Source organism: Pinus tabuliformis, chromosome 9 (genome assembly GCF_031772625.1).
Source record: "Pinus tabuliformis cultivar Carrire ecotype Pingquan chromosome 9, CPIR1, whole genome shotgun sequence".
NCBI lineage: Eukaryota > Viridiplantae > Streptophyta > Pinopsida > Pinales > Pinaceae > Pinus > Pinus tabuliformis.
The window spans coordinates 1,235,673,660-1,235,699,770 of NC_142307.1; the positions used below are offsets into that span (position 1 = coordinate 1,235,673,660).

Here is a 26,111-nt window from a genome sequence, read left to right on the forward strand (position 1 = left end):
AATTTGGAAACTAGGGCCAAGCTTCACATTGGACATCCCATATGAGGCAGCTCATATTTTTATTGGATTCCTCTCTCCGAGAAGTGTAGGATTGATCTAAAGATCGTCCCATTCTGACATGTAAAAGTGAAATTATGAGTTTATTTTGATTATGGACAGATTGTCAAGGTCGGCCAACAATCTCATGTAGGCTCACAAGCCCAACAGTCACGTCTATTCATCCTCAACGTTTGCATATAAATACATGATGCCTCCTCATTTTGGACACTTCACTCACTCACATCTTCTCTCTCCTTCATTGATTGGGAAAGAAATTCAGAGGCTGCTCTCCACACGTGCAAAGGAAAGGAAGGGTTTTTTGTTTCATTCGTTGACCAAAGTTGACAGAAATTGCAGAGGCTGTTTTGATTTGCATTGACCAAGCGTTGACCTATTTTGGTGCAGTTTTGGATGGAGGAATTATGTTTAAGCAAGCCGCAATTCTAGGCACGAAATCTGAGGCAATCTGACCTCTGTTTGACTAGCGTTGATTATGCTAGGGCTGGCTACAACTTTTACCTTTGTTGACTAGGTTTGACTGGACTTTTTAGGACTGTTTTTGGGCTTATTAGACTTGTTGTTGGAGGTCGAAGTTGACTGGGTTTGACCAAGCTGAATTGAGGAAGAATTCTACCATGTTGACCAACATTGACTTTCTAGTTAGGGCTTTCTATTTCTGTTGTTTGACTGATCATATTTTCACTCTAATTGGACAAGTGAATATTATATATTGTATTCTCTCTCTCTGCTAAACTTTTGAAGAATTATAAGAAGAATTGATCCAGGGTTTCCCCACATTGGGGTTTGTCCCTGGCTGGTGCCATATCTTGTGTCCTCTTATCTTGTTTAGTCTTCTACTGTTATTGTTTATGTTCTATCTGCATTTTACTATCATGCTGATGTGATTGCTAAACTGGATATTGATATTGGGCTAATAAAGAAATTGAAGTAAAATTGCTCTAACCATACATATAACATACCATTGTTATCCTAAAATTAACATGGAATTAGAGTGGAGGTGAAGACAAAGCCCAAGCAAGAGTGAGAAGAGCAATCAACAAGAGGAGAAACCATTGATCAAAGACAAGGTTCAATGGCTTCCACATCCTACTTCAAGTCTGATGATAAGATTCATGATAAGTCTGATTATCATGCATCGAAGATGTCTCTTGATTTGACACTAAAAGAGAAAGATGTGATTGATTATGTGCAGGGAAAAATTTCAGAAACTCCTTCTAATGCACCGGTTGCTGCTAAGACCAAATACAAGAAGGGTGAAGTCAAAGCCAAGAAGATCATCAAGGATTCTATTCATAAGCATTTAGTTGCTTACATTTCCAATTTGAACACATCAAAGGAGATATATGAAAATCAAATCTACCAATGCAAATCAAATTCTTTTCCTCAAGAACAAGCTGAAGGATATAAAGAAAGGAAGAAGTGAAGATATGCAATCGTACTTCATGAGGATTACTGAGATCAAAAATGATCATCTTTCTATTGGAGAAGCTATTGTGATAGGGAGCTTACCATCATTGCCCTTGGAGGACTCCCTCGTGAATGGCACATGTTCAACACTACTATTTTTAACAATGACAGGATTCTAGGTTTTGAAGAATTGCTGACTAGATGCTCTCAAGAAGAAACAAGGATGATGGAACTAGATATGCCTTCAAATAGGAATGATCCTACTACATTCTCTGCTCATGCTAAAAAGAAGAAGAATACGAGTTCAAAGAAACAATGCCAAGGAAGGTCGGGTTTGAAAAATGGAAGAAAGGGAAGATGCTTCATTTGCAACACGTTTGGTCACTATGCTAGGGAGTGTCCTAATAGAAGGGATACACATCATGATGATGACAACCACAACACCAACAATTTCAAGTGCAACAATAATCAAAGGAATGGCAGATTCAACAACCAAGGAAAAAGGAATACTCTTGCTTCTCATCAAGGAAATGGTCGCCCTCCCAAGAGATCAAGAAAAACCAAATATGATGAATCTAATGTTGTTGATAACAAGCAAAAAGAATTATATCTTATATTTGCCCTTTCTACTGCATCACCTCCGAACACTTTGGGAAATTGGTTGATTGATAATGGTGCCTCAAGGCACTTCACCAGGTATAAGGAAGCTCTTTCAAATCTGATTGAAAGGGATACAAATTTAGAAATTATCCTTGGAGACAATGCCACCTATCCCGTGAAGGGAGTTGGGAATGTTACTCTTCAATTGAATTAGGGTAACACCATTCATCTACAAGAAGTACTATATGTACCCGATCTAAAGAAGAACCTGATATCTATCTGGCAATGGAGGATTAAGGATTCAAGGTGGCATTCATCGATGGAAAGGTATGTGTGTGGAATAAAAATTTCAAAGATGCATTTACACTTGGCCTCAAGGTTGATAGCCTATATCAAGTTGGAGGAAGCCCATTGGGAGCTATGTCTTGCGACACATCACTTCAATCCGAATTATGGCACCGGAGGTTTGCTCATCTACATTATAAGGCTCTGCTCGATGTGAGGAAGATGGTGACAGGTATGCCCGAATTTAAAGTAGAACATCAAGGTGTTTGTCAGGGGTGTGCCGAAAGGAAAGCATACAAGGGGACCATTCCCCTCAAGTGATAGCAAGACTACTAACATATTGCAATTGATTCATTCTGATCTATCTAGTGTAATGCCCGTGAACTCATTGGAGGATATTTATATTATGCCATCTTTATGGATGATTTCTCTCGCAAGACTTGGATATATTTCTTGAAGAAGAAGGATGAAGTATTCTCATGGTTTCGTTCTTTCAAAGATTTGCTCAAAAATCAAATCGGGAAGAAGATCAAAATATTGAGGACCGATAATGGAACCGAATACGAATCAAATGAGTTCAAAGATTATTGTAGAGAAGTTGGCATTAAGAGGGAGACTACTACCGCATATACTCCTAAGCAAAATGGTGTTGTTGAAAGGAGGAACCGTTCAATCGTAGAAGCCACTCGTGCCATGCTTCATGATCAAAGCCTTCCGAAGTTCTTATGAGCCGAAGCTTCAAACACCGCCGTGTATTTTCAAAATAGATGCCCTCATCAAGAGTTCGACTCCAAAACTCCCGAAGAAGTTTTCACCGATAAGAAACCTTATGTTTCTCACTTTAGAATTTTTGGTAGCCCCGTATATTTCATGTGCCGAAAGAAATGAGAAGTAAACTGAATGCTTCTAGGAATAAAGGAACATTTGTGGACTACAGTGAAACTTCTAAGGCATATAGAATCTATGTGTCTGGTCAAAGAGAAGTGGAGATAAGTCATGATGTCACTTTCGATGAGGATGCTGCCCTTGGGAAGATTAGTAACCTTCCTCTTCCAAGGAAGGACAAAGAAGCAGATTCCGGAAAGCAGGGATAACTACAAGATGAGCAGATGCTCGATGTTGAAGGACCAATGGATCCCATTGATTCCACCCCCTCATGAGCACTCCTCTTCGAAAAGGAGACCCTCATGGCTTAGGGAGACTCTCAAACATGCCAAGAGACATGTGGTACCTAGGGGGACATTTCATGAAAGCAAGGAGACGAATAGGTACCAAGGGTACTTAACTGCAATGAGCACCATTGTTCAATCTGAGCCTTGCACACTCGAAGAAGCTGCCAAACACCAAGTTTGGAAGGATGCAATGAACGAAGAGTATGAGTCGATTATGAAGAATGATGTCTGGGATGTGGTTCCTAGACCCAAGGACAAATCCGTTGTCACCTCGAAATGGCTCTTCAAGATCAAGCATGGAGCTGATGGAAGTGCTGAAAAATTCAAGGCCAAATTCGTAGCTCGAGGCTTCTCTCAAAAGGAAGGTGTATATTATGATCAGATATTTGCACCAGTTGCACACTTCACCACCATCTGTTCGATTATAGCCCTTGTTGCCTCGCAAGGATGGAATCTACATCAAATGGATGTCAATATTGCCTTCTTGCATGGTTCACTTAAGGAGGAAGTTTATGTAGAACAACCTAAGGGGTTTGAAGTTCAAGATCGTCAAACACATGTATGCAAGTTGAAGAAAGCCCTCTATGGGTTCAAGCAAGCGCCCCAGGCTTGGTATGAGAGGATCAATAACTATCTAATGAAGCTGCGATTTACAAGAAGTGAAGTTGATCTGAACCTTTACTTTAGGGTTGAGAATGATAGACCTCTCATCTTGGTACTCTATGTGGACGATCTCTTTCTGACAGGTGCAAACCCTTTTATTCATCAATGTAAGAGGGAGTTGGCTTCCGAATTCGAGATGAAGGACCTAGGACTGATGCATTACTTCCTAGGGTTGGAGGTCTGGCAAAAGCCAGGCGAGATTTTCCTTTCCCAAGGAAAATATATTGTGAAGATACTTGAAAGATTTGGTATGGTGGACAGCAAGTCCGTGACTACTCCAATGGAACTTAACTTTAAGAAGTTATGCGGAAGTGTTGCTAAGCCCGATTTGGGAAATCCTTCTAAGTATCGTCAACTCATGGGGGCCTTGATGTTCTTGGTGAACTCCCGTCCGGACATATGTTTTGCAATGAATACATTGAGCTAGTTTATGGTCGAGCCTCATCACAAACATTGGATTGCTGCCAAGAATCTCTTGAGATATCTTTGGGGCAGAATGACTTATGGACTCAGATACACTGCCAAGAATGTGAGGCTCCATGGTTACTCTGATGCAGGCTAAGCTGGCAGTGTGGTGGATCGTAAAAGCACATCTAGATGTTGCTTCTCTCTAGGTTTTGCTTTGATATCATGGATGAGCAGGAAGAAGAAGTCGTTTGCCTTGAGCACCGCTGAGGCTGAATACATCGCTGCTAGTTTGGCCTCCTGTGAAGTTGTTTGGTTGAGGAAGCTCTTTAGTGAGCTGTTTGGACATGTGTTGGATACCACTGTGATCTTCTGCGACAACCAGAGTGGGATTCGTCTTTCGGAGAATCCCGTGTTTCATGACCACTCCAAGCATATTATTATCAGGTACCACTTTATCCGGGGTAAAATGGGGAGCAATAAGGCTCCAACACATTAGGACTGATGATTAGGTTGTCGATATTCTTATGTAGCCCCTGGGGAAGGTCAAATTCTTAACCTTCTGTTAACGACTTAGAGTCATGGAGAGACCTTCTTATGATGGTCTCGTATGAGATGGATGTTGAGCTCTGGGAGCTCTGGGGGGCTTGGGGTACTTCTAGGAGCGATGATCGACCAAAGGGTGAGTGGTTCACCTTCCCCTAATGGTGCGCAAAGTACAGGGTGAGTGGTTCACCTTCCCCTGTCATACCCCACGTTGAGATATGCATAGGATGAGTGGTTCACCTTCTCCTATGGCATATGAACAAGATGAGTGATTCACCTTCTCTTGCTAGCACATCTTACCCATGCAGTGTAGGACTCATGGGAAGTACCTCTCGTCTAGCCAATGAGTAGGGAAATGAGGATAGGGACAATAGTACTACCAATGGACACATCATGTACTATCGTACTCCCTATGCTAGGATGTTGATATTGATCTGGGATCAATGGAAACTGACTTCGGGTCAATTAAGAGCGGTATGACACACTCTCTATTATTGGAGGCTAAGTTCAAGTCAGTGGAGAATGGTATGATACATTCTGGATCATTTCTTCTTTCTTCATATTTCAACAGAGCAGAGCAGAGACAGTGATGGTACATATTGTCAGACAGTTTGGCAGGTGAAGTTCTCCCTAGTTGAGAGGGAGTGTTAAATTTGGCAACTAGGGCCAAACTTCACATTGGACAGCTCATATGAGGCAGCTCATATTTTTATTGGATTCCTCTTCTAAAGGTCATCCCATTCTGACATGTACAGATGAAATTATGAATTTATTTTGATTATGGATAAATTGTCAAGGTCGGCTAGCAATCTCATGTAGGCTCAGAAGCGCAACAGTCACGTATATTCATCCTCAACATTTGCATATAAATACATGATGCCTCCTCCTCATTTTGGACACTTCACTCATTCACATCTTCTCTCTCCTTCATTGATGGGGAACGAAATTCAGAGGCTGCTCTCAACATGTGTGAAGGAAAGGAAGGGATTTCTGTTTTAGTTGTTGACCAGAGTTGACTGAAATTGCAGAGGTTGTTTTGACTTGCGTTGACCAAGCGTTGACCTATTTTGATGGGGTTTTGGGTGGAGGAATTCTGTTTGAGTAGGCCGCAGTTTTGGGCACAAAATCCGAGGCAATCTGACCTCTGTTTTACCAGTGTTGACTGTGCTAGGGCTGGCTGCAACGTTGAACTTTGTTGACCAGGTTTGACTAGACATTTTCGGACTGTTTTTGGGCTTATTAGACTTTTTGTTGGAGGCCGAAGTTGACTGGGTTTGACCATGCTGAATTGAGGAAGAATTCTGCCCTGTTGACCAGCGTTGACTTTCTGGTTAGGGCTTTCTGTTTCTGCTGTTTGACTAATCAGATTTTCACTGTAATTGGACAAGTGATATTATACATTGTACTCTCTCTCTGATGAACTTTTGAAGAATTATACAAGAATTGATCAAGGGTTTCCCCACATTGGGGTTTGTCCCTGGCTGGTGCCATATCTTTTTCGTCTTGGCTAGTCTTCTACTATTATTGTTTATGCTCTATCTGCATTTTACTATCATGTTGATGTGATTGCTAAACTGGATATTGATATTGGGCTAATAAAGAAATTGAAATAAAATTGCTCTAAGCATAAAACATACCATTGTTATCCTAAAATTAACAAATGGGCTTTAACACTTCAAATAAAGCTTCCCTTCCAAAATTAGGGCCTTGATCTCGCAATGGTGTTTCCTCCCTAGGTAGGAGGCTAAAGTACAACCCTATTAGGTGTTTCCAACCCCCAAGGGGAAGTAATATTTCCTCAGTCCACCCTTCAATTGATAGGTGTTATTGAATAATATTTATGGTACGGAGGGGAGAAAACTTCATGGCCAAGTGCCATGGCTAAAGGAACTAGCATGAGGGGGATCCACATCCTGAGTGCATAGATGTAAGGAGGGAGCAATCGTGGATTCATGAGTTACCAAGTCAGCCTTTGTTTTTTCACCCCTCGTGTGCACCTTTTACTTTTGCTTGATTTTTCCTTGTATTACTACTCGTAGCTCAAAGGATTAGAGCCTACTATGAATGATGTATAACAATGGTATTACCCCTTAAGGATGTGTCATTTAGTTGCTCATCGATATTGGGACATGCAATGGTTCTTTTTATGATGTAATGGAGCAACATGTACTCAGGAACCAGTTGATGGCCATAATGAGTGAAGTAGAGCTCATGCTAGGCTTTTGGCCACACACTAATGTGTATGTCCCAGCCATCTTTTGTATTTTGATCATTCTTTTTGTTTTATTTTGTGGCCGTGTTGTGCTATTTATTTTTCTATAGTTGCATCAACCTCCCAGGGAAAATTTTTGGGCCCTATCCAAGTATGTGGATGTATGAGTGCCAAATCCTAAGGAACCAATGGTCAGTTGAACCCAAAGAATGGATGTGGAAAAAGGGCTTGTAATGTATGATGGAAATGGGTAAGTATAACATAGGGATAGATGGAACTACGGTATCTCAATCAAGGCTTCTCAAGTAGTGCCCCTCTTATACCCATTGGGCCATTAGGGGAGGTCCCACTGGACTAAGATCAAAGATTAACCCCCCATTTAAGGTGAGGGTACAAGATCACAGTCAAAACCCTCCTTCTTCCAGGTCACCCAATAATCCATATCAAATTCCTAAATACAAACAAGCATAAGAACCCGATTGTGTAAGATCCCACTTTGACAAACTTCTGATTTTTTTTTTAAATTTCTAAGTTTTTAGTTTTAGTTTCAGTGTGGAATTTCTTCAAAGAGTTGGTCTACACTCTGTTGTAGGCAATGTTGCACTAATCGTTATCAGAATAATATTGGCGCGAGGAAAAAATCGGAAAAGATCGTAATAATCGGGAAAAAATCGTTTGGTACAAAAATATTCATTTTTTATCAATTTTTTTAATATCTAAACCATCTACAACATAAATAAATACATTTGACACATAAATATGATAAAAGAACTAATATATAAGATGGTTAATATCATTTTTAGTGCTAAAATCACACATAACAGTGAATCATGTCCTGAATAGTAAGTCCTGACTCCTGAATCCCAACTCAACCTCAAAATATCAACAACAAATATAATAATGTATCTCATATCATGAGTCATAATGTCATATACAATGAAATGAACCAAATAACTAAAGTCTAATACCACTGATTTCCTTTGCCCCTCTAGATGTAGATGTCGGTGGAGTTGGCAGGCCGCAGTAGACTATGGAGTCTGTTATGCTCTAGAAGCTGAAGAACTAGGAGCTACAGGAGGTAGACCACGTCCTCTACTTGTGACAGGGGTAGCTTGGGTCACCTCCTCCTCGTCAAAAAAAATTCCCGAGTACTAAGCGCGATTTTATCTTTTTGTTGAAAATATCGCGATTATACGATAATATCGCGATTTTAACAACACTGGTTGTAGGCGTTCGCTGTAAGTTTTGTTTGTTGGACCATGTATTCACTACTTCATTTGAATCAACAAATTCACCGAAACACATTTAAATTTCTTATAACATCTCATAAATTTATAAAGCGCTGATACATTGACTTCATTACGATGAAAATAGCAATAACAATCCCTTTATTTCATTACTATGCATACACATTGGAGAAACAATGGACTAGAGGAACACAGTAATGTAGCTTCAGCGTAGATGTCCCCAACTTATTAGCTCCTTTCAAGGAAAAAATTCTTACATATCATCCTTTTAATTGAACACATCCAACAGTGGAACTCTCTTTATAGTTCATCTCAGTCATATGCAAAGTGCACCAACAGCTTCCACATTCAACCAGCTAGCCAAGAGGACTAATATTTAACTCTATTTGGACTCCAATCTTGGTCCTGTCAATATCTGTAGGCAAACTTCTAACCCAGAACTTCTTCCCATGTCCCAGCAAGGCTACACACAGCAGAATGTGAGAGAAATTCGACCCAGAACTCGCTGAAGGTAAACGGCCCAGTCGCTATAAGCACCATACACAGCCTAGTAAAGAGAGGAGGTAACTCGACTCCCAAAAATAAAGGAAAATCGTGCCCCAAGCTCTAGAACTCGTGTTGACTTCTCTCCAATACTCAATCCCTTCTTCAAGTGTATTTCGACCAGCAGAAATAAGGAGGGATTCATTCTGCTTCAGCTACTGTGATGGCTTTAGATTTGGCTAGGTTTCTCCCTGAAAATCGACCCCAGGTGGTAAACTATGCAGTGGCTCCTCCTCAGAGAGTAAATCGACCCCAACTCTGCTTGGAACTCGATGTTCTTATCAAGGTCTTCCAAACTGTCACAAGTGAAGTAGAAAATGCCAAATAAGACTTTAAAATCAACTGATAAAACCTTTGATACCTCAATTTTTCTTGTGAATCTCGTTCTCCATTGAAGCTCGGTGGTGAAATATGAGTGATTTCACTCTCAAACCCAAACTAGTGTGTCTAGTTTCAACACCGAAGTCTCCTATGGCAGTTAGGGTTCCAAACCCCAAGCTTCTCCTCAAGAAACTCTCCAAAAGCTCTTTCTCCCAAAAACTCAAAATGCATGAATGAAGAGACTCCTCATTTTCTTCTTTTATGAGTTTAGGGTTGCCTTTTCACCTTCTCTTTTGATTAAATTCACTTCTATAAAGTCACTTTATGATATTTCACTTTCTAAAGTTAAAGTGACTTCTCACTTGCCTAGGAAATATCACCCTTTCTCCTTTTTGGACTTATAATGTTTTTCTTAGGGAATTTAAGTCCCCTTTATTAAATATTTTCCCGCTTTAGCCTATGGGAACCACTTTAGGCTAGCGGACTCCATCATAAGCTTTCTAAGTGGTCGGGGACATTACAGATTGCAAAATGAATAAAGTACCTTTTGATTGGAAGCCCACCTTCATCCATGTGCTCTTATGAAACAGGTGAGAAACATATGACTGATGCAGGTGGTGAAGATATAAAGGCACATCATGAACTAGTGGTGACTGTCAAGAGCTGCATGGTTGGCTGGCTGGATGTGAATAATGGGAGAAAAAAATTCTCCTATAGGGTTACCCATTGTGGTGGGTAACAAATCCTACTAGAAATATCTTCCTTGTGGAGAAGTCTCCAAACACTAGGCAAACTATGGCACCAAATGAAATCCTAGCTTCACTAAAGGAACCCTCTACAAGGGCTTGTCCAACACTTGGGTTTAACTATCACTCAATACCAACAAGGTTGAGATGATGTGCCTTGATCTCCACCTCCACGTGACTCATTGTCCCTCAATGGATCAACATAACAGCCTTGGAGTGATCTGGAAACACGCGCCTATTCTATGAAACACATGAATGATCTCACAATTCAACAACCTCAAATGAAAGGAGGATCTAACCTTACATACAAATCTTTGTAATGGCTAGTTAATCCTCTCTCAAAATAATACTATTTGACTTGTCATCCACAAGCCAGAGACTAAGTCACTCCACATTAAATAATTTTCTGCAAAAATTAATAATTTAACCCACTAAAGGGGGCTCGATCTTGCTTGACTTAACCAACACTTCTCTTAAAAAAGCAGCATTCAGCCTGTTTTGACTTTGAATAGGCTGCAGAGAGTTTCTTGACCTTTATGACAGCATGGAGAGGACTAACAAGGCTTGTAATCTACAGCCTTATTCATCTTCACTTCCTCATTAGAACAACCTGCTTCAAGCACTGTTAGACCCCATATACCCAAAGGAATATATAATGCACCAGTACCACCTTTCAACTACATTAAAAATCCATATAGACCTTACTTTATCTCTGTTTCATAGATCTGGAAATTACATAAGACTACTTCAATCCAAATCTGCCCTGAAGGTCTTGTTATACCCAACATTGTATATCCAAAGGCTATACTAAAATCTGCATGTATATGCATATTGAGCCTAATAGCACCATACTTGTAGAGCAGATCTACACATATATTTTTCTTTGTGCTAGAAATAAAACCTGAATACTGCTGTCATCAATCCACTTAAATTGTGCTTGTTAAATCTGGAAACTTGTGCCATAATACATCTGAAAGGTCACTGTTTATTGGAAAGAAATCAGAGTTGAGGACGAGCATAAATCTATGGTTATTAATCTTCATAAACAGATCCAAAAAGGCAGATTTATGGATGTGTGTCAAACTGTTTTCTGACAGCCAACAAACACGTAGATAGTACCTTTTATCCTTGACAATATATAGCTTATAAAGACTACAGGCCATCCTAATCATCCCTGGGTTCAGACTTTAGAGGCAACTTAGCCCTGATCCCTCTGATTCAGTGGTTGGTCAAGCTCTGTGGATTGTCTCTGGCTTGAAATTCAGGCAAAGTGGGTTTCTGATCTTTGCTCTCGGTGCTGTGATTTTCTGGCTCAAAACTCAGGCAAAGTTGGTTTCCGATCTTTGCTCTCAGCTCTGTGACCTAGGTTTGGCTTCAATTTAAAACAAATCCATAAAAGGAAGATGTGTGTCAAATTGTTTTCTGACAGACAATCAGACTTGTAGATAGTGCCTTTTACCCGACAATTTACAGTTAATAAAGACTACAGGTCATCCTAACCATCCGCGGGTTCAGAGGTAACTTAGCCCTGATCCCTCTGATTCAGTGGTTCGGTCAAGCTCTGTGCATAGTCTCTGGCTCGAAATTCAGGTAAAGTGGGTTTCCAATCTTTGGTCTTGGTTCCGTGGATTGTATCTAGCTCAAAATTCAGGCAAAGTGGAGTTCAAGTCTTTGCTCTTGGCTCTGTGGCCCACCTTTGGCTTTAATTTGGCAGTGTGGGTTGTCATCGGATTGGAAGCTGATTATAGTATTTCCCTTGGCTCCAGATCCCAGTCAGTTTTATCGTTGTCTACAATCAAGTTCAAGTGTAGGATTTTGTTAAGGATGGAGGACAACAAGCACACCAGATGCTGTGTCCTCAATGAAATTTTGGAACTTCATAGAGCCTAGCAGAGGAATGCTCATCAGATAAAGGATTTATAGGTGGCCTTTTCTCATTATAGCAACAAAATGGCAAGTCAAATTGAAACTTAGAGACCAGAAATGCAAAGACATCAAATGTTGTGGCTCATTGAAGCAAGCAAATAGAGAAATTGGAAGCAGACTTCAATATGCTTTACAAACTAGTCTTGTGTCTTGCTATGTTCTTGCATCCTCTGGACAACTCTCCAAAGATATCTACTGGTTGTATCCAAGTTGCAGTTAAGGATGAGGAGACTTCAACAAGTACAAGGGGACATGACAACCAGAAATTCAGATTTGGAGTACAATCTTCAGGCAAACACCAACAGGAAGCCCTTAGTGGTTAGGTCTTCTTCTAAGTCCAGGTTTTTAAATGAATTGAAAGGTAGTTTTGTTACGCTATCCGTTCATTAGGCATTACACCAATTGGCTCTATAGTTATATTGCTAGGAACTAAGAACAGACAAGATAATCAACAACCATCTTGAAACCCTGATATCAGACATTATAATTTTGCTTTGTATAAACTTTGCTGTACAGTGTGGGCTGCAACCATCATTTACTCCAAATGATAACAGTTTCAGTTAAAAATTAAAAAATAAAAAGAAATTGCTTACGTTGACAATATGCAAACTTCTATTTCTGTTTATCTGTTTCATTTGAAGTTAAGGACTGTACACAGTACATGAGATAATTAGAGGTTTGACCTCAACTGAAGCCCATGGAACATGGATCATCACTAATGGCTTTGAAGGGAGATGCCTCTTTACAAATAGCATCCAATAGCTAATGACAAGGAGATAATAACAATCAACAACACTCTAGAACAAACTGCAAAATAAAAAGCACATACTGTAAAAGCTACATATATAACCACAGATAAACTGTACAAAGTCTAACCTTGCTGCCAAAGCCCGAATCGCCGTATTCTTAATATCAGCTATCCTTTTATGTTGCACATTGGATGATGGGGCCCCAAGCGAAGCATCTGCCTCATCACCAAAATCTTCAGATCCTTGAGTTGAAACAAACTTCCCAGATGCCAAAGATGTATGGTTACTATCTTCCAAACCATTTGGAACAAGCTTGATGCCACCAAATTGCTTTACACTATAGGGCTTAGTTGAATACTTAGCAGAAAATTGACTACAGTGATTAGATTCTACAAGATTGCTCACAATTTCCTTCATGTGAGGCTCTTGCTTGCCACTGCACTTGAATCTTCTCATTTCTAAAGACTGAAATTGCCTGGCATCTCCTACACTGTGTTGAATTTCCATTTCCATAGAAGGGTACTGTGTTTGTAGTTTACATCTGCTATTAGAAAGTATTTTTTCCTCTGAACTTATAGTTTTATGCAATGGTTTCTTCAAAGTTGTTGCCCTATTAGGAAGCAATTTTTGGTCACTAGAAGAGGCAAACTGAGAAATTCCATCCGTTTGAATGAAAACTGGATCCAAAGACTCTTTGCCTGTATTTCTTTTGCCAAGTGAAACTATTTTCCAGGAATTATCTTTATATCTTTTACTCAAAACTGAGTTTTTCTCTCCTGGTGTTTGATGGCCACACTCATATCTATCTGGACCCACAGATATGCAAGCTCTGTAGACATTAGCTCTTCCAGTTCTTTTTCCCCTGCCAAATGAGAAAATTTGCTTTTAATGAGAAACTGCAAAACAATCTCAACTGTGATTTGCCTGAGCAAAAACTAATAAGGATCTTAGTTGATGTCATTTGTTGAATCTTTTAATAAAACAAAGGTACAAACACATTTCATGAAAACAATCAAACTTTATTTTTCTTAGGACAGAAAAACAGAAACTAGTACAAAAAAAAATTGCACACCTAAAGTATATAGTATTGCTGTTGAGAATTTTAATTTCCTAAATCAAATTGACTTCAATTTTGGAAACAAAAACTGCACAGATTAATAACAGGCTACGTTTCTGAAACTCTTTACAGTTATTGGGGGGTTACATTTCTGACATCAAAGCCCTTTCTGTGGCAGTTTGATATCACAGGGACTAGGTCAGAGATCTAACGGAAGAAGATTTCTTGGATTATGGAGAGGACAGTTCCAGTTCAATCCAGATCTTCCACCCGCAATCAGACTTTACTCCATTGATCTCACTTCAAGATGAGTAGATGGATGGAGGGACAGATGGCGACATCTCGAAGGTTTTTGAAGGTGATGTTTTCTCCCCCATGCAAAAGTTGGATGGAAAGAAGGAAATCTCCTCTACGTCCCAGTGCAAAGAGCATTCTGTTCAAACCTCTGAGTCGCTATCTGAGTCCTCCAAGGTTCAGGTCCTTGACGCTCTGCACCTAGGGAGAAGATTGGGTTTTGCACATTGGTACCTGTTACCCACCAAAAGTGGGTAACCTATAAGAGAAAAAAAATTATCCCCATTTGACAGCCAGCAATCCAGCAGCCCTATGTGGCAAGTCAAAAGGTGATGGTTAATGAGGGGGGTAAAGCTCATGCTAGTAAGACATTTGAAGGTAAGTCTTGTGTGAAGTATTTATGTGCCCCTAGCATTAGATACAGTCTACTATGATGCTTTAATGGTTTTGTGTTCCTGATGATGTTGATCTCACTTGATCTTGAGAGGATTGTTTTGGCTGGTAGTACACATGCAGCAGAGATCCCTTGAGGGATGGTTTGACTCCTCTACAGCACATTCCAGAGGATGTTTTTCCCAGTTCTGAGAGCAAATGTACCCTTTATCCCCAACATTGTCCCTCCAAAGATGAGTGATGGGCCTTGAGCAGATTTCACATGGTTCCACACCTCTTGATGTAACTCTAGATGTTGAAACGCTGAGCCAGAAAGTTTGGGCATTGGCTTACTTGATGATGTGCCCAGACGGACCCAAGACACCCCGAAGCTGGCCTCGGCCTTTTTTCATGGGCATTGCCTTGTTCCACAACCCAGAGGAGGATGGATGTAACCAAGATGACTTGGGAGGGCTAGCATACCATGCCTTGATGCCAATGCTTGCCCTAGATGATGCCACATCATCCCTAGGAGGGTCACATAAGCCTTATTTTGGAGGACATCACAGTGAAGGAGGTACCTTTTGAAGATGTAACCACACACTTTAATGATTTCTTGGAGTGAGAAGCACTCATGGACCATTTCATGAGTTGCTTGATAGAGATTAATCATTCTTGGAGGATGATGTCATGGTGGAGACTCGGAGAGTCTTTATTCTCACACGTGTGGGTTACTTTGGCATTTTTATTATGTTTTACAACTATCTCAAGATCAGCTTGTTACCTTTCACCTAGTTGAACATTTCAAGCAAACTTTTTAGGCTTTCCTCATAAAATTATGAAAAAATGACCTGGTTACCCTCATAAAAATAGAGGGGAGTCACTTTTCATTATTCATCATCATCATTCAGTCACTTCTTCTTCTCTAAAGGAGTGTGCAATAGATCTTGTCTTTTCTTTTTGCATGCAATGTGATTTTTTGTGCAGTGAATTATCTTGGGAGGGAGATGTTTACATCAAGAGACTTTTGGGATTGTTTTAAGTGATTATTGTTCGAATTGCGTAAGTTTATTGCCATCTTCTTCCATTTTGCATGCTATATTTATGAAATTAGAGTTTCTATATATTCCATATTAAAAAATGCAATATCTTTTCTTGAAATCTCAATTCATTGTGGTACGTAAAATTTGTCTTACAAGAGTCCATCAAAAGAACTTGGTTCATGCAACCTTTGACCCTAAAATATCCCACATAGAGAAGCCACTAGGGTTTCTAAAAGAAGAAATTCAATCCTCCACCCTCTTCATCCAAGGCCCTCTATCACTGACCTTGCCCTAATTGACTCCATTGCCCAATTACATTAAGGCACTAGTCTAGTAGTTGTTGATAATTCTAAATTTCTCTTTCTTTTCTTGAATTTCTTGGTAATTCAGGTTAGGGTTAGCTTAAATCTGCATTTTATAGCAACTTTATGTCTATATGTTATTTCCCTATTGGAAGGGATTGCTTTTAATAAATAATAAAAGGAAAAATCTAGCATACATCTACATATCATACAAATCCTAACATATAGCAACCTTCTTCTAAAAAATAGAGGTCTTAGGAAAGTGTACATGAACTTTAGGCAACTATTATCTTTGCCTTTCAAGGTTTTCTCTGTACCTTTGCCTCAATCATTAGACCTTGCATCAACATTGAGCAATCCTTAATTGAATACCTTTCTGATGATCTTTTGTAGGGAAGCCTCCCTAGTGGGATCAATTTCACCCCTAAATAGCAGGAGAGAAGCCAATGAGGTGATAGTGGTGGTTGATCCCTTATTGCCATAAGACTTAGATTGCCTAGAGGGGCTTTGTACAAGGCCTACCAGATTTTGCAGTAATAGTACCCAAATGAGTTTTCCTCATGTAAAAAAGAAGGGTAACAGAGCTAGGAAGGGAAGGGTGAATATTGTAGCAGGCAAAGACATAAAACCCTTGGAAATTCTAAAGTTCTTGACGAAACCCTGGTGGGTCGTAATAGAGGTAAGGTGGTGCATTCCAAAACCCTTAAGGGTTGGCTCGAGGAGAATTGGGTAGAGGTTATGGGTTATTTACTAGTTTTTCATCTTTTGACACATTAATGGATTTGTTTCCTTCTACATTCAAAGGAAGACTCTAGAAGAATTCTTGAAAGGGACAGCTAGGGTCCTTCAAGTTTGGTTTTGCAAAGATGGTTAGTGGATTTCGACCCAACAAGACAACCAATCTCGATTTAGAAAGTATGGGCAATTTTTCCTATATCGCCCTTGTTGCTTTGGAACTCAAAGATGTTGAAAGTCATTCATAACAAAATTGGAAGGTTCATTGGGCTCCAACCCAATTGGGACTTGAAGGAGGGTTGGGACTCAAAGGAGGGCAGAAGATGGCCATAGGTTCAAGTGGAGGTGAATTTGTGAGAGGGTCTCTTGGAGGACATCGACATTGACATGAATTACAAAGTCTAGTGCCAAAAAATATATTATTAGAGGTTGTCTTGCGATGTTTTTGATGCCATGAGGTGGGCCAATGGCAAGTTTCCTATCATTTTCTTTCTTCTGGTAGGGAGGATAGGCGAAAGATCTGAATTGAAAAGGCAGTGATTCAAAAGGTGGACATAGTTTCTCTGAAGGTTCAATTGACAACAGGTCAAGACAAAGTAATGGGGATGGAAGTTTCTCAAAGTATGGGTCAGGAGGATGCCTCACAAGATGTTCCTTAATGTCCAATGGCTATCAAGCCTTCAGTGGTCCTTTTGGGTAAGGATTCTAAATCTTCTCATTCGCAACCACAACCTATTATGAATACATCAAAGGGTTCTTTCGTATTGCATCTTGATGTTATAGAAGATGGCATAATAAATGTGTTCCCCCTTACCTTAATAGGGCTTTTACCTCTTCAAAGTCTTTTCCTTAGTTTGGCCTTGCCCCTATTGTCAAGATGACCACTTCCCGTGTGGGGCTCCCTGTTGATTTTTCAAGACTTTCTAATGTAATAATTACTTCCAATGATTTCATTAATTCATCTTATATCACATACATAATTAAGCAATTATATATAGAAAATCTCGACAATAAAAACAATAATGATAGTATGATTATGAAGATTCAAGAGACAGCCTTATGTCACATACATCATTAAGCAATTATATACAGAAAATCTCGACAGTAAAAACAATAATGATAATATGATTATGAAGATTCAAGAGAGCCAAACACAAGACACAAATTTTTACCCTGGGAAAACCCTAACTAGGGAAAAACCTAGCAACCTTTTTCTTAGAGAAATTGTCCAATTCAACAAGAGATACAATCTTATTCTTTCAGTCAAACTTGTCAAACAAGACCACAAACTTCAATAAGTCAAACCTGGTCAAACAGACCAACTTTTCAGCCTTCTGCAACCTAGTCATAGTCTAGTCAAATAGACCGACTTTTCAGCCTTCGACAACCTAGTCAAGGTCTGGTCAAATAGACTAAATTTTGTCCTCCTATAATTAGGTCATCCTATGGCCAAAATTATGCCCAAAATGCAATGAATGCAAGTCAAATAGACAGTCAAATTTGCAACCAACTGCCAAGAAAACCTTGGTCAACTCCTCAGAGATTCTGCCTAGAAAAGCTCGATCAACAGCTCAGGAAATTTGGTCAAAGCTGCTTCATAAGAACTTGGTGGTAGTTGGTCAAAGAAAGTCAACTTTAGAAGACTTCTCTCCTTCGCACGTGTGAACAAAACCTCAGAAGAGATGATCCAAATTGTTGAAGATGATAGGTCTAATGGGAAGGGTTAAGCCCTTTTTATAGTGTTCCAAGGTGCCCCAAGAGGTGGGCCATAATACTCAATCAACTCGCCTTTTTAAAGGCAAATTTAAATTTAAATTTATCTTTTAAAGCCGACTTGAACAAATTTCAATTTCAATTTTTATTTTGATTTTGTGGGCTAATGCAATTGAAGAATACCGACTGCAACTACCAAAATTCAACTCTCCCTCTTAGCTAAGGAGGTATTCACTTTGACTTCTTCAGATGTATCTCTTTGTTAAAAAAAAAAAATCTCCATCCCAAGAAAAGGTTGAATGAGCTAGCTATGTTGATGTTCCATGATTCCATCCACTTCATGTTCTATACTAGAACCACGTGGAAAACATCCTACATCAACATCATGCAAAGGGATGTAGTCACTCACTGGTCACACACCCTTTGCAAATGGATCTAGTCACCCACTGGCCAAAGGCCTTCTCGGTTACCACTGGCCAAAAGCCTTATGGGTTCCCACTAACATACCCGTCAGTGGATTAAAAAATGGAGCAGCGTGGGTATAAATGAAGATATGGTGGCAAATGAAAGTGACACCTTCACCATAACAGCTCAAAAAAAGCAGCAAAATCCGCTTATTCCATATGCTGACAACCCAGCTATAAAAGTTAAGAAAATACAAAGGTATAAATCAACTGATGATAATAGCGTAGATATGAGCAATAATGTAGATAAAACCATCAGGCCATCTACCAGTTTAAATTCAGACAAAGCCCAGGTCATTAACCTATCAGACATTAGTCTTGATTATGCAACTGAATCCATTTTGAAAAAAGGTCTAAATTTTGCCATAACCCCGAATAAAATTCCGATAGAGGAAGTCATCAGTAATATTGAAGTAGCTATTAAAAACCTAGATATAGCAAAAAGTGAAGAAATCAGACAAGATATTGCAAAAATTCTGAGAACCTCTAAACTGCCTACATCTAACATTTCCAGAGAAGAAAAAAGAGCTCTAAACAACCTCAGAAAAAATAAAAGCATAGTCATCCTAAAAGATGATAAGGGCAATGCTACTGTAATCATGAATAGAATAGAGTATGACAATAAAATGGAAGAACATTTAAATAATAGTGGATGCTATAAAATTATCAATAAAGATCCCAGTGAGAAAATCATGCGTGAAGTAACTAAGAAAATCAAAGAATCATCGCTGGATGATGTCACAAAAAAGAAAATCATTCCTAATAGTTCCATTATTCCTAGAATTTATGGCGCTCCTAAAGTCCATAAACCTAGCATTCCTCTCAGACCTATAGTTAATACCATAGGTTCCCCTACTTACCTTTTAGCAAAGCTCTTAGCCAAAAAACTCAGACCCCTGTCTGGCAATACCCCTTCTTATATTAAAGACTCCTATTCGTTTGTTCAGTGGATTAATAACATAGAAATGAAAGATGAAGACCTTATGGTTAACTTTGATATTGTATCCCTTTATACTATGATTCCTATTGATGAAGCCATTGAGATCATGAGAAACATCACTGATAAGAAACTATGGATCTTCTCGAACTATGCTTGAAATCCTCTTACTTCAGCTTCAAAGGTAAAATTTATGAACAAACTCATGGTGTGGCTATGGGTTCTCCTCTATACCCCATAATTGCCAACATCTTTATGGAGCACTTTGAACAGAAAGCTCTTAGGTCATTTCCTTACACCCCTGAAGAATGGAAAAGGTTTGTTGACGACATATTTGCCAAGTGGAGTCATGGAAAAGAAAAACTTGACCTATTCCTCAATCACTTAAATAGCCTCTCTCACCATATAAAATTCACTATTGAAATTGAAAACAACAACCAGCTTCCCTTTCTCGATATCCTTCTAACTAAAAGAGATGGGTTTCTTGGTTTCCAAGTCTACAGAAAGAAAACCCATACAGAAAGATATCTTCATGCAAATTCCCATCACCACCCTAAACAGAAGATTGGCATCATTAGGACCTTAACTACTAGGGCGGCCAGAATATCTGATGCAGACCATCTAAATGATGAGCTTAACCATCTTCACAAGGTGTTTGAACTAAATGGCTACAATAGAAATACCATCAAGAAAGCTATGCACCTATCCCTAAACAAGATTAACAAAGATATTTATCCACTCCTCAAGTCTCCCTTCCATACATAAAAGGCACCACTGATAAAATCTCTAAAATTCTTAATAAACATAACATTAATGTAGCATTCACCCCTGCTAATACTATCAGACAATTATTCAACTCTGTCAAGGATCCCATAAACCCTAAACATCAAAAAGGTGTTTATGTGATTCCTTGCTCATGCGGTAAAGAATACATAGGCGAAACGGGTAGGTCTCTTAATATTAGAATTAAAGAACACACTGCTGACCTAAGAAGAGAAAGGACCTCTAAATCAGCCTTAGCTGAACATGTTCACTCTTCCTCTCATTACATCTGCATAGAAGACGTCAAACTGGTTAGAAAAGAAGACCACTATCTCAAAAGGAAAATCAAGGAAGCCATTGAAATAGAAAAAAGGAAGAATAACCTAAACCGGGATGATGGATTAAAACTAAGCAACACCTGGAAACCGTTAATTGAAACCTTAAAAGCCAATAATTAACTATATTCCCTTAAAAAACTTTAAAAAGGTAAAAATAAACAAATAATAAAATCATCAATTATGTAATATCCTCCTTAAACAATACATTTAATTAACAATCATAAACATAATTTAGTAATAGATTTCTTCACAAAAAAAAAAAATAATAATAATAATAAATAATCTCTAGAAATTATAGATAAATAACTCACTAAAACCAAAAAATAAAAAATAAATAAATAAATAAAATATAAAAAATAAAAATAAAAATAAAAATAAATTAATTAAGCAAATAAAACAAATTAATCAAATAAATAAATAATTAAACAAAGAAATAAGTACATTAAATTAAATTAATAATCTTATTAAAATAATAAAAAATAAAAAATAAAATATATAATAATAAATAATAAATTTGTTAACTAATCTATTCGTTTAATTAACTATCAAAAATTAGTTAATCATTAAAACATAGTAATTAATCAATAAAAAAATAAAATAAAAAATAAAAAATTAATTTTTCATAAATTTATTAAACCTAATAATTAATTCAAGAAATAGAAAAATAAGTAATTAATCTATCCCTGTAAACTTATTAATTAATGAATTAATTAATCAAATTAATAAATTAATAATGTAAATAAATGAATAAACATATTAATAATGAATACATAATTAAATTAATTAATTTGATTAATCAAACAAATTAATTTATTATTTAAACAAATTAATGAATCAATTGAACCAATAATTTAAAATAGAATTAATAAACATAATAATTAATTCTATAGATAATAAAATTATTCGATTAAGTTATCCCCTTGAATAAATTAATTAATTAATTAAAAATAATAATAATAATAATAATTTAATTAATTAAATAAATAAAAAGATAAGAGTCGACCTATTTTTTTATTTCTTTTGTTTAATAACTTATATATATATATATATATATATATATATATATATATACCCTAATTTTAGCTCTTGGATACATCATTATGATTTTAAGAATATCTATTGACGCATTCTCCCCTGATGATGGACTCACTTGGTAGTCCGAAACGTTGGGTTCATAAAACTCTACAACAGGTCATTCCTCCTCTACCTAAAACTATCCTCACCTGTATGGATTCATTATTTAAAAACATCAAATCCTACCATGGAAGGGATATGATGGACAGCGCATCAGAATTCGAGAAATTAAGATTATCCAGAGCTAAACTCATTTCCAATCTAAATTTTCTTAAAAATTGTAGAGATAACAATCTCATTCCTAAATTTGCTATATGCAAACATCCTCTCCAGTTTGGCAGAAATCTATCAAGCTTCAGAAAATTAAGTGAAACCCTGGTTAGAAATGAAATCAAATGGGTTAGGTCAAAATTAGTTAAAACTTCTCAGAAACTTTTTTTCTCTCATCTATACCTTTCCTCATATCTCAGACAGGATCTATGGCATTCTTTGGATGCTGTTACATTTATAAAATCGGATAAATGGCTAATTAAAGACACCAGACAGAAATTAAAGAAGCTAAACAATTTACGTAATGGTTGTGAAGAGCATAACCAGTGCTCTTATAAACACCACGCTTATTCCAGTTCAAGGATCCGAAATCTTGATGGCCACACCATAATTCAAGCTCAACAAATGCAGCAGAATCCGCTTAATGACATCCTACCAAACTCCTCATCCACTAACAGCGTTCCTCTTCTCACCATTTCTGAATTAAATAGCACAATTAATGAGAACAGTATGTGTATAACAAACAGCGTAGTTAAGAATAGTGGGTGTGTAAGTGAAGATGCGTGGGGAGAAAACTTGATAGACGGAGAGGATACCTCCATAATGCAATCCGACTTACAATCTAAACCGCATCTTGAAATGCAAGCCTGTTTAGATTCAAATGTTATAAACAGCACAGGTATAAATAAAAAATGGAGCAGCGTGGGTATAAATGAAGATATGGTGGCAAATGAAAGTGACACCTTCACCATAACAGCTCAAAAAAAGCAGCAAAATCCGCTTATTCCATATGCTGACAACCCAGCTATAAAGGTTAAGAAAATACAAAGGTATAAATCAACTGATGAGAATAGCGTAGATATGAGCAATAATGTAGATAAAACCATCAGGCCATCTACCAGTTTAAATTAAGACAAAGCCCAGGTCATTAACCTATCAGACATTAGTCTTGATTATGCAACTGAATCCATTTTGAAAAAAGGTCTAAATTTTGCCATAACCCCGAATAAAATTCCTATAGAGGAAGTCATCAGTAATATTGAAGTAGCTATTAAAAACCTAGATATAGCAAAAAGTGAAGAAATCAGACAAGACATTGCAAAAATTCTGAGAACCTCTAAACCGCCTACATCTAACATTTCCAGAGAAGAAAAAAGAGCTCTAAACAACCTCAAAAAAAATAAAAGCATAGACATCCTAAAAGCTGATAAGGGCAATGCTATTGTAATCATGAATAGAATAGAGTATGACAATAAAATGGAAGAACATTTAAATAATAGTGGATGCTATAAAATTATCAATAAAGATCCCAGTGAGAAAATCATGCGTGAAGTAACTAAGAAAATCAAAGAATCATCGCTGGATGATGTCACAAAAAAGAAAATCATTCCTAATAGTTCCATTATTCTTAGAATTTATGGAGCTCCTAAAGTCCATAAACCTAACATTCCTCTCAGACCTATAGTTAATACCATAGGTTCCCCTACTTACCTTTTAGCAAAGCACTTAGCCAAAAAACTCAGACCCCTGTCTGGCAATACCCCTTCTTATATTAAAGACTCCTATTCGTTTGTTCAGTGGATTAATAACATAGAAATGAAAGATGAAGACCTTATGGTTAGCTTTGATATTGTATCCCTTTATACCATGATTCCTATTGATGAAGCCATTGAGATCATGAGAAACATCACTAATAAAGAAACTGTGGATCTTCTCAAACTATGCTTGAAATCCTCTTACTTCAGCTTCAAAGGTAAAATTTATGAACAAACTCATGGTGTGGCTATGGGCTCTCCTCTATCCCCCATAATTGCCAACATCTTTATGTAGCACTTTGAACAGAAAGCTCTTAGGTCATTTCCTTACACCCCTGAAGAATGGAAAAGGTTTGTTGACGACATATTTGCCAAGTGGAGTCATGGAAAATAAAAACTTGACCTATTCCTCAATCACTTAAATAGCCTCTCTCACCATATAAAATTCACTATTGAAATTGAAAACAACAACCATCTTCCCTTTCTCGATATCCTTCTAACTAAAAGAGATGGGTCTCTTGATTTCCAAGTCTACAGAAAGAAAACCCATACAGAAAGATATCTTCATGCAAATTCCCATCACCACCCTAAACATAAGATTGGCATCATTAGGACCTTAACTACTAGGGCGGCCAGAATATCTGATGCAGACCATCTAAATGATGAGCTTAACCATCTTCACAAGGTGTTTGAACTAAACGGCTACAATAGAAATACCATCAAGAAAGCTATGCACCTATCCCTAAACAAGATTAACAAAGATATTAAAAATCAAAATTTATCCAATCCTCAAGTCTCCCTTCCATACATAAAAGGCACCACTGATAAAATCTCTAAAATTCTTAATAAACATAACATTAATGTAGCATTCACCCCTGCTAATACTATCAGACAATTATTCAACTCTGTCAAGGATCCCATAAACCCTAAACATCAAAAAGGTGTTTATGTGATTCCTTGCTCATGCGGTAAAGAATACATAGGCGAAACGGGTAGGTCTCTTAATATTAGAATTAAAGAACACACTGCTGACCTAAGAAGAGAAAGGACCTCTAAATCAGCCTTAGCTGAACATGTTCACTCTTCCTCTCATTACATCTGCATAGAAGACGTCAAACTGGTTAGAAAAGAAGACCACTATCTCAAAAGGAAAATCAAGGAAGCCATTGAAATAGAAAAAAGGAAGAATAACCTAAACCGGGATGATGGATTAAAACTAAGCAACACCTGGAAACCGTTAATTGAAACCTTAAAAGCCAATAATTAACTATATTCCCTTAAAAAACTTTAAAAAGGTAAAAATAAACAAATAATAAAATCATCAATTATGTAATATCCTCCTTAAACAATACATTTAATTAACAATCATAAACATAATTTAGTAATAGATTTCTTCACATATAATCATTTGATATCATAAAAAAATAACTAATAGAATGCATATAGGTGTAATTACTCAATTCTTCAAAAAAAAAAAAAAAAATTAAAAAAAATAATAATAATAATAATAAATAATCTCTAGAAATTATAGATAAATAAATCACTAAAACCAAAAAATAAATAAAATATAAAAAATAAAAATAAATTAGTTAATTAATTAATTAAGCAAATAAAACAAATTAATCAAATAAATAAATAATTAAACAAAGGAATAAGTACATTAAATTAAATTAATAATCTTATTAAAATAATAAAAATATATATATATATATATAATAATAATAATAAATAATAAATTTGTTAACTAATCTATTCGTTTAATTAACTATCAAAAATTAGTTAATCAGTAAAACATAGTAATTAATCAATAAAAAAATAAAATAAAAAATTAATTTTTCATAAATTTATTAAACCTAATAATTAATTCAAGAAATAGAAAAATAAGTAATTAATCTATCCCTGTAGACTTATTAATTAATGAATTAATTAATCAAATTAATAAATTAATAATGTAAATAAATGAATAAACATATTAATAATGAATACATAATTAAATTAATTAATTTGATTAATCAAACAAATTAATGAATCAATTGAACCAATAATTAAAATAGAATTAATAAACATAATAATTAATTCTATAGATAATAAAATTATTCGATTAAGTTATCCCCTTGAATAAATTAATTAATTAATTAAAAATAATAATAATAATAATAATAATTAATAATTTAATTAATTAATTAATTAAATAAAAAAATAAGAGCCGACCTATTTTCTTATTTCTTTTGTTTAATAACTTATATATATATATACCCTAATTTTAGCTCTTGGATACATCATTATGATTTTAAGAATATCTATTGACGCATTCTCCCCTGATGATGGACTCA

At 36.8% G+C, this 26,111-nt stretch overlaps 1 protein-coding gene across 1 annotated transcript in view; it reads right to left on the bottom strand.

Annotated features, from left to right (window-relative positions):
• The window catches only part of LOC149153018 (uncharacterized), a 206,223-nt gene that overhangs the window by 100,463 nt on the left and 79,649 nt on the right, over positions 1-26,111 (bottom strand). The window contains exon 2 of the mRNA XM_089439688.1: positions 13,010-13,744. Within this exon, the coding sequence (XP_089295814.1) occupies positions 13,010-13,744 (735 nt within the window). The remainder of the gene's footprint in view (positions 1-13,009; positions 13,745-26,111) is intronic.